General features: G+C 41.7%; 2 protein-coding genes across 3 annotated transcripts; both read right to left on the reverse strand.

The window, feature by feature from the left end:
• Positions 1-1,305: 1,305 nt before the first annotated feature.
• On the reverse strand, positions 1,306-13,879 carry LOC141910871 (uncharacterized). Of its 2 annotated transcripts, none has more exons than XM_074801734.1 (7): positions 13,773-13,879; positions 11,755-11,873; positions 4,908-5,306; positions 4,293-4,529; positions 3,938-4,065; positions 2,316-2,496; positions 1,306-1,422 (listed from the first exon to the last, which is right to left on the reverse strand). In XM_074801734.1, the coding sequence occupies exons 2-7, from the start codon at positions 11,867-11,869 to the stop codon at positions 1,382-1,384; spliced, it is 1,101 nt and encodes a 366-aa protein (XP_074657835.1). In that variant the 5' UTR covers positions 11,870-11,873; positions 13,773-13,879; the 3' UTR covers positions 1,306-1,381. The 2 variants fall into 2 exon arrangements, with proteins under 2 accessions (XP_074657835.1, XP_074657834.1); XM_074801733.1 differs by lacking the exon at positions 1,306-1,422 and adding an exon at positions 1,614-1,729.
• LOC141910870 (uncharacterized) lies at positions 5,319-9,288 on the reverse strand. The gene is made up of 3 exons (XM_074801732.1): positions 8,766-9,288; positions 6,568-7,560; positions 5,319-6,490 (listed from the first exon to the last, which is right to left on the reverse strand). The coding sequence occupies exons 1-3, from the start codon at positions 9,184-9,186 to the stop codon at positions 6,135-6,137; spliced, it is 1,770 nt and encodes a 589-aa protein (XP_074657833.1). The 5' UTR covers positions 9,187-9,288; the 3' UTR covers positions 5,319-6,134.
• Positions 13,880-14,545: the final 666 nt, after the last annotated feature.

The following is a 14,545-nucleotide window of genomic DNA, read 5'->3' on the forward strand; positions in this document are numbered from 1 at the left end:
TCGCATCGAAAAAAAGAAGCAAACTACGTACCATATATTGGATCGGAGTTGGAGGATGGAGCAAATTTGTTTTTGTGTGAAATATTTTAAGTAAGAGCAGTGACGTTTACGGTACGGTACTTCCATGCTGATGTGTGACGCTGCCCCCTCCCCCGCAGACCTTACGGCGGTTCCATCAAATTGATAGTGACACGCTTCAAGAATTAGCCTCGATAACTGAATCCACGGAAATATCGTTTTGAAATTTGACCGCCGCATTTAAGCTGGATATAATGTGCTCTCGTTTGTACCTATAAACTATATGGCGCGATGTTCAAGGCCATGTACTTTGATGGAATCAATTATTGGAGGAGTATAATGATAACTCGGTGAGTAGAATTTGTTTTGTTTTAATGCGTGTTGCGTAAGGCACTTCATTATCTCGGTTGTGAAACTAATGAAACCCGGCTATTATTTTACCGCGTGCATCTCGAGTCAAACGCGATACATACGTCGTATAGTTTATCGTATTTCGTCGCTCAACGATGGATTATATTTCTGTAAATGTCAATAATTTGAGATGAAATGTTGACTCGCGCGTTAGGGCTCTTGACCTGAACACGTCGAGTTCTATGAATATTGATGACTATTATTCATGTCGACGACAAAAGCGATCAACGAAACGAAGTTCGAAACGATATAATCTTTGGCCTATTATTGACAAACGAAATCTGAATGAATATTTCGACAAAAACGTGTTTCAATTTGAAATTCGAATATCACTTTCTAGAAGATGTAACCAAATGGCAACTACAGATGCGAAACCGCTGCGTAAATTGCTTTGGAATCCGAGGTAGTAGTAGTGTAATTTCGGTCGCTGTATCTTCTCTTAAGGTCCATACTGTCCCATACCTCGCCCATCCTCCATCAGCAGGGATTTGAACCTCATAACACCATCAGACTCAGTGACAGTACAAACCCCTGCCCTAGTAGACACATCCTCCCTCGACAGAGATTCTTAAAACCTCGTGACATTGTGAGACTCAGTCACAGTACAAATCCACGCCTCCGATAGCAAGGACTTAAACCTGAAGGCATCGTGAGACTATTTCACGTGGTACAAACCTCTGCCGGAGACACATCCTCCGTCAGCAGGAATTCAAACCTGATTACATCATGAGACATGCACAAGCCACGCCGGCCTCCCATAGCAGGGTTCGAACCTGATGGAATCGTGAGACTCTTTCATAGCACCTCAGCACCCTTGTCTTAATAGATAGTCCCGGGAAAAAACCCACAAAAATGAAAATAAAACAAGACGTAGGCTGATCTATTCCGAACAAAAATTTGTTTATTTATTTAGTGAAATCCATGTGCATTTTCATTCGTGATAAATTCAGGTTTAGTATTGGGCGGGATCGTCTAAACTGGAAATACTGTCGGCTGTAGAAATAAAAATGAGAAACAATTGATAATAGAATTAATCAAGGAGACGAAGAGACACTCTATATTCTGCATTGACAATGATAATGATGCAATATACTCTAAGAGTTCTAATGGTTGGGGTCATGGGCCATCTTAACCCGGATTCGAACCCATTAACGCTAAAGCTGTTCCCCGATTCCCTTGACCTCGATCTATTCCGAACAAAAATTTGTTTATTTATTTAGTGAAATCCATGTGCATTTTCATTCGTGATAGATTCAGGTTTAGTATTGGGCGGGATCGTCTAAACTGGAAATACTGTCGGCTGTAGAAATAAAAATGAGAAACAATTGATAATAGAATTAATCAAGGAGACGAAGAGACACTCTATATTCTGCATTGACAATGATAATGATGCAATATACTCTAAGAGTTCTAAGGCTGTAGAAATAAAAATGAGAAACAATTGATAATAGAATTAATCAAGGAGACGAAGAGACACTCTATATTCTGCATTGACAATGATAATGATGCAATATACTCTAAGAGTTCTAATGGTTGGGGTCATGGGCCATCTTAACCCGGATTCGAACCCATTAACGCTAAAGCTGTTCCCCGATTCCCTTGACCTCGCGACTCGTTAAGAGTCGTTACCAGCCGACCCGAATCCGGTCAGGTTCGGAAGGATGTTTCTTCCTGGGTGTCTGGGTGTATCACGGTGTGTGTACGTACGTATATATCTATATCAGGGGTCCGAAACTACTCGTCAAGATTGTCTCAATGTTGATCTATTGATCTATGATCTCTCGCCCCCCCCCCCCATCATTTGGTTCACTTTTTAGACTCAGGGGAGATTATATTTTGTCATTATATATTGTAATTATGTACACGATTTAATTTTTTCTACTCACTGATGATTTGTTTGACGGCATCTTTCACGTCTTTAAGATCGTTGATTTTGTCTTTCACCAGAGCCACCAGTTCGTCTTTAGTCACCGTGGCCTTGTCTTCCAGTGTGGCCAGGTATTTTGTCACCTTGTCCAAAGCGTCGCTTCCTAGATCGCTAACAGCGCTACCGAGACTCGTCAGCGACTGAAGAGACAAAAGGAAATAAGCGGTGACTCGAGATCTTCGACGGCGCAATGATATACTTGCTAGAGGTTTTTGTGTCGTCAAGTAAGTCTTTCTTTCGCTTCTAGAGGTAAGGGGGCTACACGTCAGTGAGTCCTCACGATTAATAAAACAATATATCCGTGTTGAAGCGATTTAGAGAGAATACCACAATGATAACGATAAAAAAAAAACATTCCGATAATGTAACTGAAGGTAGTGGTTTATCCAACGTTTCGACTATATCCTAATAGTCATCTTAACTGCATTATTCCTGAAGATGACTATCAGGATATAGTCAAAGCGTTGAAACGTTGAAATTAGTAAGTCCTAGTGGGGCTGGTTGCACAGCCAAGATTCAAGGCCAGTGCTTAGTTCCACAATCGGACGAAATTTACCCGTTTAAAATACAAGATAGTCGCCCTCGCCACTTATGGAATTTGGAATAAGGCCGCAAAGGGATGTTAAGATAAAACTTGCCGCCCTCGTCACTTTTCCTTAGGACTAACAAGAAACAATGTATTCCTTGGCCTAATCGTTGGGTTGGTCCTAAATCATCGACACTTAACCCCTGTATTTTTTGTACTTTTGTTTGCAATCTCATAAAGAACATAGTAAAAAATGTAGTTACAGATATGAGCAAAGATAATAATGAGATTGCCAGGGACCAGAAGAATCCAGATATTATCGAGCCGGGTCCCTGTCAATGTCAATGACAAATAAAGGAAAACTGTATATTGGCGAACTTATAAAGCCATACATTGACGAAAACCAGCGATGAGGATTTTTATTGAAAATAAGTGCAGAACGTTTAGGATATGATTAATGATTTTACGTAATATTTGAATAGAATTATATATCAATTGTATACAGGAAAGGAGGTGAGACGTGAAATGATATTTAAAGGAAGAAACAGACAACCTATTACGAATTTAATGTGGGGTGCTATTCCAGATTTTGGGACCAGGGCCCAGTTTCACAAAAAGGATTAATGCCTAAATCGATATAAGATAAACTGAATTAATGAAGAAATTAAATCGATTTAAGAATTAAGACTTTTTGTGAAACTTGGCCCATATATACTTATGGAGAATCTCCTATGGGTTGTGCGACAAAAAACGGTATAGCCAGATCCTGTGCATTGCGTAGAATTCTTAACCTGTCTCTCGTTTTCAAAAGACAATAAATACATACAGTTATCGGGCACTAGATGATTGACTAGTTTATACATAACGACCGCTGTAAGAAACTTATTAGTATCAGTATTATCAGTGAGGGTAAGAAATCTGCCATCGAATAGTGCTCGTGTTTGGGAGGTACATTACATCACACAGATTTAGATAATCATTTACACAGATACTTCGAACGCCTTCTCGACTAGAATTGCAATTCATGACGAATTCAGCGTATTTGATATACGTACGTCTAGGATCGCTTTGAAATGCGGCTGGAAGAAATCCTTGGTTTTTGTAGCTAGGCTATAGCCGGCGACCTCGCTGACGTCGTTGTCCATTTCTCCTTGTATTTTCGCCAATGCCTCTTTACCTCTGTCTATAGAAGAGTATTGAATTGCGTATGGATTATATACGTATACAACTGTTGAACTGGACCCATAGTCAAATTAAATCTTCGCAATTGTGGAACTGGATTCAGAGTCAAATAAAACCCGCACAACTGTGGAACTAGGTCCAGAGTCAAATTAAACCCACTCAACTGTGGAGTTGGGTGCAGAGTCAAAGTTTTGTACTTGAAAATGTTATACCCGTTTTGAAACTTACTCACGACTTCTTGAATGACTTCGTCGATCTTTTCGACTCCGTTTTTCACCGATTCGGGAGTGATGTCGACGATGTCATCGATGGCGTCTTCGATTTGTTGTCCGATCTCGTTCAAGATTTCCTTCGATTTGCCGACATTTTTGTCGACGACTTTTTGGAACTTGGCTGCGAAGCTCTTCGCGCCGGCGATAATGCCGGCAAGTCTCTCCTTGAGCGCCAGACCGCGCTTACGTCGACCTGATGTCAATGACCCGAGTAGACTATTGATCAGTTGACTAGCACCCTCACCCCCTTTACCCCCGGTAAACGCTCCCAGCAAAGAACTAATCAAATCTCCACCCCCTGATCCGCCGCTTAAGCCCTTAACCAGCTGATTAACCAGATCGGACGCCCCCTGGCCGCCGATAGACATCGCGAATTTCTTCATAAACTCGGCGCCCTCGCCCGAAGCCAGCTGAGAGAGCAGCTTCTGCAGCAGCGTTTTGCCGCTTTTATCGGGCGTGGTGAGGATGCTAATCAACTGCGGCACGACGTCGGCGTTGCCGTTTTTCTGCGCGTTCGTAATGACGTTCATGATTTTCTGTAAAATCAAACCGGCGTCGATTTCGTTGCTACCTGCGCTTCTTTTCGTTTTCCCGTCGGCGGCGTTCAGTATTTCCATCAGCTCTTTCATCTGGTCGTCGTCCGAATCGATCTTCTCCTTTTCGCCGGCCGGTTTCGGTTTCTCGGCTTCTTTGTGATGATGACTGTCGACGACTTTAGCGATAGTCGACGCGTCGATTTTGCCTGCGTTTAGCATGCCGAGTATGGCCTGGAAGTCTCCCGGGATGGGGCCTCCTCCGCCCGACGCTCCCGCTTTTAAGGCGGCCTCGGCGCCCTCGACCAGAATATCTACGAACTCTTTCAACAGTTCGGCGTCGATTTTCTGACCGGTCTCCGACCCGACGTTTGTACCGGTGATTCCGACAGTTCCGACGCCTCCTTCAACTTTTGACCATAAAGCTTCGATGAGACCTGTTAAATAAAGAATGAAACATCCAAAAACAACATTCGTGTTTTTATCAAAAACCTACACGACATAGTAGCTGTTGAAAGTATGCGCTACTGAATGGGTCTACGAAAGCCCACGACACGGGGAAACACAGTAAACGCGGGATAAAACATGTTTCATCTCGAAAACGTCGTTTACGAAACCACGTTTCTCGTTTCTCATGTAGCCTACGCACGACGCAGGGAAACGCTCCGGAAACATGTTTCTATCTCATGTTTCCGTGTTTTCACGCGTCGTGCGCGATGGACTTCTACAATAGTTTCAAGACGTTAGAGCGCTTATAAAACTAAGATGGTCTTATAGACTGGTGGTCTTGAATCTAAGCTTTCACTGCGCTACTGATGGACCCTGATTCATGAAATCAGCCTGCGCGAGGCCGGAGAAAGAAACTAAAAAAAAAATCGATAGAGTTCGTTACTTACGTCGTAGCTACGTACCTTTCTCCGAGACACGTTTTTGGAGAGTTCGAAACTGTGCCCGACTCCGAAGCGTTCGCCGCGCACAAAACCAAGCATTTGATTAAAAAGATTACTAGCAAACACCTCCTCTGAACCATTTGATTGATATCATAATAGGCAGGGTTGGTTCTTCTGTCAAGACCAGGCTAAGGGAATTTTGGAATTTTTGAACCCAGGGTCTAAGCGAGGGAAGCTGTTATGCGAAGCGACTCCTGGAAAGCTGGCGCTACTGAAGCAAATTACATTTTGAAAGCGGGTTTAAACAAAACAGGAATCGCTATATTCTAATTCACAAATGACCAGTTGAAACGCTGGTTCAACAATTTCATTCAACTACCCTACTAGATCTATGATATCGGTCGTAGCGTCGCCGGCGTTTCCTTCTTGACCAGTTTGACCGGTTAAACCGCCCAGAATGTCGCCTATACCGCCGGCGCCGCCCTCACCGATCGCGCCGGCAGCGCCGCCTAGCAGCTTGCCGACTGTGTCCTTATCACCTCCGCCGATGACGCCTTTCGAAATCAACGTCTTCAAGATATCTGCGGCGCCTTCGACGCCTTTAGCCGCTAAATCGACGAGCTCGCCGACCAGTTCGGCGGTGATCTTCTGTTGCGTGGATGATCCCAAATTGATGCCGCCAACTCCACCTTGACCGACCCCCTCAGACCCAAAAATATGTTTCAGGACGCCTGAAAATTAAGTAAGAAAATATGAACTTTTATCAATAAAGGTCAGCTCTATTCATATATATTCAATGGAAACTCACTATCTAAATTGTTAGGATCAACTTTTGACAAGTCACGTCGTTTCAGATTTTTCAGACTGTTCTTGGCGGCTTCGGCAGCGATCGCTAAGAATTTATCTAGTAATGATTTACCACCGGCGGCGCCAGTGGAAAATGAGCTCGGTTTCGATCCTCCGAATCCACCATCAGGACCTCCGAATCCACCGTTATCTCCACCAAATCCACCATCAGGACCTCCGAATCCACCGTTATCACCTCCGAATCCACCGTTATCACCACCGAATCCACCATCAGGACCCCCGAATCCACCGTTATCTCCACCGAATCCACCATCAGGACCTCCGAATCCACCGTTATCTCCACCGAATCCACCATTATCTCCACCAAATCCACCGTTATTTCCGCCATTATCACCACCGAATCCACCGTTATTTCCACCGAATCCACCGTTATCTCCACCGAATCCACCATTATCTCCACCAAATCCACCGTTATTTCCGCCATTATCACCACCGAATCCACCGTTATTTCCACCGAATCCACCGTTATCTCCACCGAATCCACCATTATCTCCACCAAATCCACCGTTATTTCCACCATTATCACCACCGAATCCACCGTTATCTCCACCCAATCCACCATTATCTCCACCGAATCCACCGTTATCTCCACCGAATCCACCGTTATCTCCACCAGTTGATCCGCCGTTTCCAAGACCATCTATCAAGTTATCGATATCACCACCATTTCCTAGACCGTTGATGAGATTGTCAATCTGACCGCCCGTGACCTTGCCTCCTGTAGAGCTGCCATCGGTTAATCCTCCAGTCATAGCCCCGCCTCCTGTTAGCTTCTTAGCCAATTCGGCCGCACTTATGACGCCTTTCGCTACCAGGTCGACCAAGTCGGATACGAGTTCAGCGGTGATCGTCTGTTGAGTCGATGATCCGAGGTTCGTGCCTCCGATGCCGCCTTGACCGACGCCTTCCGAAGAGAAAATGGCCGCCAAAACACCTGCAATATTGAAAGGATTTTAGAGGGAATAATGTACGTGACATTTGGACAGATTATAGCAAACTACTGTTGCTACCGAGTTCCCTGATTCTGAACTCGGTAAAATTTTTACAGTAGTCTCAACGCTACCGAGTTTCCTGATTCTGAACTCGGTGAAATATTTACAGTAGTCTCAACGCTACCGAGTTCCCTGATTGTCAACTCAGTGAAATATTTACAGCAGTCTCAACGCTACCGAGTTCCCTGATTCTGAACTCGGTGAAATATTTACAGCAGTCTCAACGCTACCGAGTTCCCTGATTGTCAACTTGTTGTGAAATATTTACAGCAGTCTTAACGCTACCAAGTTCCCTGATTGTCAACTCGGTGAAATATTTACAGCAGTCTCAACGCTACCGAGGTCCCTGATTGTCAACTCGGTGAAATATTTACAGCAGTCTCAACGCTACCGAGTTCCCTGATTGTCAACTCGGTGAAATATTTACAGCAGTCTCGACGCTACCGAGTTCCCTGATTGTCAACTCGGTGAAATATTTACAGCAGTCTCAACGCTACCGAGTTCCCTGTTTCTCAACTTAGTGAAATATTTACAGCAGTCTCAACGTTACCGAGTTCCCTGATTGTCAACTCGGTGAAATATTTACAGCAGTCTCAACGCTACCGAGTTCCCTGATTGTCAACTTGTTGTGAAATATTTACAGCAGTCTCAACGCTACCGAGTTCCCTGATTGTCAACTCGGTGAAATATTTACAGCAGTCTCAACGCTACCGAGTTCCCTGTTTCTCAACTCAGTGAAATATTTACAGCAGTCTCAACGCTACCGAGTTCCCTGTTTCTCAACTCAGTGAAATATTTACAGCAGTCTCAACGTTACCGAGTTCCCTGATTGTCAACTCGGTGAAATATTTACAGCAGTCTCGACGCTACCGAGTTCCCTGATTGTCAACTCGGTGAAATATTTACAGCAGTCTCAACGCTACCGAGTTCCCTGTTTCTCAACTCAGTGAAATATTTACAGCAGTCTCGACGCTACCGAGTTCCCTGATTGTCAACTCGGTGAAATATTTACAGCAGTCTCGACGCTACCGAGTTTTCTGATTGTCAACTCGGTGAAATATTTACAGCAGTCTCAACGCTACCGAGTTCCCTGATTGTTAACTCGGTGAAATATCTACTTCGCTACAGAATGATGAATTATGCTTACTTTCTAAATCGTGCGGATTGACTACCGCCCTTTTTCGTTTGCCGAAGTTTCCCATCTGGGAGAATATGTCGCCGGTAAGTTTCTCGGGGTTGATTGCGCCCGATCCTCCGTTGCCCATCGAACCAAGAATACCGCCTAGAGCATCGCCGCCCTGTCCGCCTAGTACACCGCCGAGGGCGCCACCTGCTCCACCGGCACCGGGACCGGTCAGCGCTCCGAGAGGACCACCAGCGCCGCCACCGGCCATCCCACCAGTCAGAACCTTGCCGGCCAGATTACCTGCGATTTCGACGCCTTTAGCGCCCAGATCGATCAGCTCGCCGATCAATTCGGCGGTGATCGCTTGTTGACTCGACGAACCGAGATTCGCCCCGGCCACGCCGGCCTGGCCGACACCTTCCGATTTGAACAAGTTTTCCATAACACCTGTCAAACGAAAACAAACGACGATTGGTATATCTAATGATGAACCCAACCCACGCGGCAAAACGTTCGTTTCGGCAAAACAGATAATACGTTCTAATAACCATCAAGGCGATAACAATAAAAACCTAATTTTCTAATGAGTACGAACCGTTTAATAAACACGAATGTTTTCGGGTTCATATCCCCTCATTAGGTGAAATACAAGCGAATCAAATGAAAAAAACTACAGATTTAAAAACAACATAAATGTTATGGAAGTGTTATAAACGCTTAGTTTGTATGACTGTTGTGAACTGTTATAAATTTCAGTATAGTTAACGAATAAAACCCCACAGTAGATTTGTAGAAACAGTTTATTTCGTAACAGTTTCAAGAAATAAACTATAAACCTCATCTTCAGAGGAACAAAAATACAATTCTGTAATTTTTGTTCGTTTATTGTTTTTTCCTTGAGACTCTTTCTACAAATCTACTGTGGGGTTTTATTCATTCACTTGGTTTGTTATTAGCTTAGAATTTAACACTTCGTAATTCTATTTAACTTATGTTGTATATAAATACATATGTCGTTTGATGATCTGTTTCACTTGTATTTCACCTGATGAAGGGGATACAATCCCGAAAACGTTCGTGTCAGTAAACCGTTCTTATTCATTGGAAAATGAGGTTTTTATTGTCATCGTTTCCATGGTTATTCGGATACTTAAACTATCAACCCAAGATAATACGTTGTTCGCAAAACATTCCGAGTAAATGTTTTTACCCGCAACCGATAAAACGTTCAACGCACAAGGCAAAACGAAACACAGCGAAAAGGTTTTTCACTAAGATAATTACTGCTTTCCGTATGAGTTGGGCTTAAATATAACAATTACAATTAAGATCCTCACAATGCGGGCTACACTTTCTGAAATGCTTCTGCTACATTCATGTAAGGCTCAATTCATGTACGTAAGGTTCAGAATGAGGCTACAGAGTTAACATTTTTTAACATCACATGTAAATTAATTGTAATCAAATCCTTGTCTTGATTCAACATAGGTTACACGCGATTTCTAGGCTTAAAGCGACGACATTCGCAGCCAATGAATCCAATAAAGTCTAAAGTTCTGGACCCTATTCCACAGTTGTGTGGTTATACGTTTTGAAAATGAACTGATTTCAATTTGCGATAAAACTCTTACTTACAACTGCAACTGTGGAACTGAATCCCGTGCTAATGTATATCACTTTTGGCATACATACCCATATTCTTTTACGTATCGAAATTGTTTCTATTTGTAGGCGTGTGCCTAAATCATGTACTTTAAAATAAGTATTTTGATTTTTCTTTCTACTTTGCTATCGAATCGGAATCGGAATTCGAGCCTCTATACTAGCGGAGGCTTAGTCGGTATTCGAAACCTACTCGGCGATCGTAGATCAACTCGAATATTGAATTCGATATGTGAAGGAAATTGGAAAAAAACCTTTTCACAAAATTACATAGACACATTGTCTATAATCGATCGTGTATCTACTTACTGGCAATATCATGTGGATTCAATGTTCGTTTCTGAGTCTCCTTTTCTGCAATTAGTAGTCAATTAGGAAAGCAATCAATATTCACAGGTCATGTATGCCAACACAAATGTAACCTTTGCGTTCTTGTTTCTTTTTTCGTATATTTCTTTTTTTTGAATTTTCGCTAGCAAGCTAAGCAACATTAACCGGGGCGTGCTTATGAAAGAATGAATAGCGTTAAAAGCGAAGGCAAAACGATATTACGATTTCCGGTCGTATCACGAAGCCCGTTCGCCATTTTTTATTGATAGCATAAACGCGCGGTATAAAGCCCCAAGCCTTTTTATCAGATGTCGGACGAATTATCATTTTCTCGCGTTAAAGCAAAACCGGAAGCGGAAGCGCGGACTTCGATTATCGAAAGTCCTTCGTACGTACCGTATTGACGTAGTCCTCGATAGCCGGCATTTAGTAAAGTGGTAGGTTAAGATTTGGCGACTCCGGAACGAAATATTCAGTTAAAACTTAGTATTTTTTAACTCTTGGAGTTTACATTCAAACCAACCAATTTTCGAATGTAGTAATGGTGCATATAACGGGGTAACCCGCAGTGATAATGTTGCAATCGAGATTCCACTTATGGCAAGCGAGGATCCGCCAGGTTTGCGTTCGATTTCTTCTACATTTCGATAAAATCTAAATGAACCTTTCTCTTAAATGAATCAATTATTTATGAAGACTATATGCAAACCCGATAAGAAGAATGAAAGTGTTGTACATTTTGGTGAGTGCCGTGATTGTATATGGATTCAGAGGTCTAAAAATCCAGTTCAATGTTAATGAACTGATGTTCACAACGAACTGCGCATCACGCCATCTGGTGGGATAGCTGGTTTTGCGGGTACCCCATTAGAGATATTATAATCTAGCGCCTAGAAACTTGAAACTTCTTCATTCTAATTAGCAAGATACTTCTACCAAATATAAAAGACGATATGAAAAAATAGCTGGGCTTTCACCACGGAATTATAATTCGAAAATCTATGCAGATGTATCTTACTGGCTGTGTCTCGGGCGTCGAACGCTTGGTTCGTGTATCTGGGTTCGATTTTGTTGATCCATTCTTCAGCGTGGCTGGTCGCTACCAGCAGCAATATCAGTCCAAGAAACTTCATCGCCCTGAAGATGAAATAATAACGGTATGAAGAGTAGAGAGTAATTTATTTATGAAGAAAGCGCCGGGTTCACATCGTTGAATTATCATAATTTTTCAGGAAAATATTTTTGAAAATTTGTTAATATTGCGATGGGAGTTTGTATTTCGGAAATTCGAATACTTATGTACAGTTTTCGTAGGGGTTAATCTGTTTGAGGCACTGCTCAGGGTTCAATTTTACACAACAGGTTTAAGCTGAAAAAACGTTTAAGTTTGAATCCTCGTCCAATCAAGTTTGAATCTTTGAAAACATTTTCGCATAAAAACTAAAAACTTTTGTTTTGTTCCTAACGATTTTTCCGAGGAGATTTCTGTATATCGTGTCGATGCTAAAATGCGTTATGAAATGGAATACATTTTTTGGAATGTTCTTCACATGGAAACGTTAATCTTATTATAACTTTCCAATAAATACTCAATCGATTCTTGCATTTTGAAAACATTTAATCTTTAATTTATATCAACGCTGATACACTTTTCGATTTGGTGGTTTTCTTTTTTACTTGGAAAAGATCTTCACGCGAAAACTTTACTTCAGTAAAATTTTTCGATATTTTATACCATTCGGATTTTTATTGCGGATTCGATATTTTGATATCGAAATAAATTTTTCGTCTTCAAAAAAATCCTCGAATGAAACGAAATGAAAAAGATTTTGAAAGATCTTGAAAAGATTTCAAGATCCAGTTCTGCAGTTTGTTGGTGAAAGTTAAACCTGTGTCAAAATTAGGTCATTTCAAATAACTTAAATCTGAGTTAACTCTGAGTAGAAATTAGTTCATTTTCGACGAGTTAACGCCGAATAAAATCTTAAATCGCAACTTTGGAATTTGATCCTGGATCGTGGTTAACTTTTAGAAAAAAATATCTAAAAAAAAAATTCAATTAGATAACGTTAAGTAAAATCTCATCTCAAAACTGTCAAACTGGATCCAGCAGATGCTGCAGTTACACAGTAGTTGGTTAGAGTTGACCGGTGGATAGTTGACATAGTAACAATTGGATGTACTTCGATATAAACAAAAAAGTCTGTAATTTCGACCGCCGATCACACAACTATATCTGTACTTCGATTTCAAAATCTAACCCCAGTTTCGCTCCCGGCAGGTGTGGTGGGTTTGTAAGGGACAGTGAATAAAAAAAACAAAAAATCTAACGAAATGTACCAACCAAATAAATAACAGGGTCAATTCCTATTTTAAGCAAAAACAAAATATTAGGTTGCTATTATGATATTTATCCGCCGGTTCTTATTAACGATATTGGCGACCATATTTCGAGCAATACTAGCCCTTTTTTAAATCGGGTACATCGAAGGTTAGTAGAATACCCGCACTCGCAGAGAACAGATTACAAGATAAAAGCCCACTATTCATAGATATTAAAGGTTTTAAAATCGAGAATTTATTCTATCAAAAATTAATCGAAAAGACACACCTGGGCCCAGTTTCATAAAGAATCTTAAGCCTAAAACGATTAAGTTTGAAATGTTGTCCCCGTTGAAAACACGAAGTAATCACTGGCAATTACACTAAGAATGTTAGTTTAACCTATTTTTTATGAAACCGAGCCCTAGGCCCAGTTTCACGGAAAATTTTACTTAAATCTCTGGTGTAATTGCCAGTGGTTACTTCATGTTTTCAATGAGGACAAGAATTCAAACTTAACCTTGTTAAGCTTTAACCTTTTCGTGAAACACTGACGGTAATCTCTAGGGTGAGATCGAAACATCTTTTATAATCAATTTTCGAATAAACTCTCGATTCGAACACTTTTATTCCGTATGTAGCCGGTTTTCTATCGAAATAACATCGAAAGTTATTATTTCATCTTTTCGCCCGCAAACTATAAAACAAACTCACGTATTGTTGCCGATGGTGAAAGTCCGTCGCGTACGTATTGATTAAGCGTGTGAACGGGGACATTCGGTACGCCGGCTTTATATGTAAGAGTGCGCGGACACCTGACGCGTATCCGGTCCTATCTGCTACCACCTTCCTGTGCACGGATAGGCGCCGTGTGTGTACAAAATCAGATAAAGTCGACAATTCCGTGACAACGTGATTTATGTTACACGCGCGCATACCCGCGCACTGACGAAATAGATGTTGACTTATTTCCCTGTTCGCTTCTGTATTGTATGTGCCTAATATGTTTTGACGCCGTGAGATGCGTTTGAAAAACTTTTTTTTTTCAAATTGATAACAACCTCGGCCACAAACTGGGGCCGGGAAATTGGTCGGATGTATCGAAGTCCGGGTAGGGAGTCCGACGGAAAAAGGTTTCGTTTTTCCCGAGTTGGCCCTGCGCGATTAAGGTGAGGTTTACTGAACACTGCGCCATATTACGTAAGGGGTACTGCGTGAGGTGCTCTGCGGCATCGATATTGAAAAATAACTTATTTCATTTGTGAATGGTATATCGGCACAAACCAGGTGGCGCTAAAAATACACAGTTATACGTAGTGAAAATTAGTTCATTTTCAATGAACTTTGAACTGGATTTTAGGCTCCCAAATGGATACGTTGTCAAATATGTCATCAAATATGTCCTCGATTGCCACAGTAGCGGTGCGGGACCCCATATTGGCGTTTATTTTGTAAATTATCAAATTTCACGACTCTTGTGTTCTATC

Source organism: Tubulanus polymorphus, chromosome 9, assembly GCF_964204645.1.
Source record: "Tubulanus polymorphus chromosome 9, tnTubPoly1.2, whole genome shotgun sequence".
NCBI lineage: Eukaryota > Metazoa > Nemertea > Palaeonemertea > Tubulaniformes > Tubulanidae > Tubulanus > Tubulanus polymorphus.

Bases quoted from the DNA above. Each gene is read 5' to 3' on its own strand.
- LOC141910871 (XM_074801734.1), bottom strand. From the start codon at position 11,869: ATGAAGTTTCTTGGACTGATATTGCTGCTGGTAGCGACCAGCCACGCT. The intron at 5,307-11,754 runs GTAAGATACATC...TTTATTTAACAG, and splicing joins CGACGCCCGAGACACAGCCA to GTCTCATCGAAGCTTTATGG. The intron at 4,530-4,907 runs GTAGCAACGAAA...CATTGACATCAG, and splicing joins GAAAACGAAAAGAAGCGCAG to GTCGACGTAAGCGCGGTCTG.
- LOC141910870 (XM_074801732.1), bottom strand. From the start codon at position 9,186: ATGGAAAACTTGTTCAAATCGGAAGGTGTCGGCCAGGCCGGCGTGGCC. The intron at 7,561-8,765 runs GTAAGCATAATT...TCAATATTGCAG, and splicing joins CAATCCGCACGATTTAGAAA to GTGTTTTGGCGGCCATTTTC. The intron at 6,491-6,567 runs GTGAGTTTCCAT...CTTAATTTTCAG, and splicing joins TGATCCTAACAATTTAGATA to GCGTCCTGAAACATATTTTT.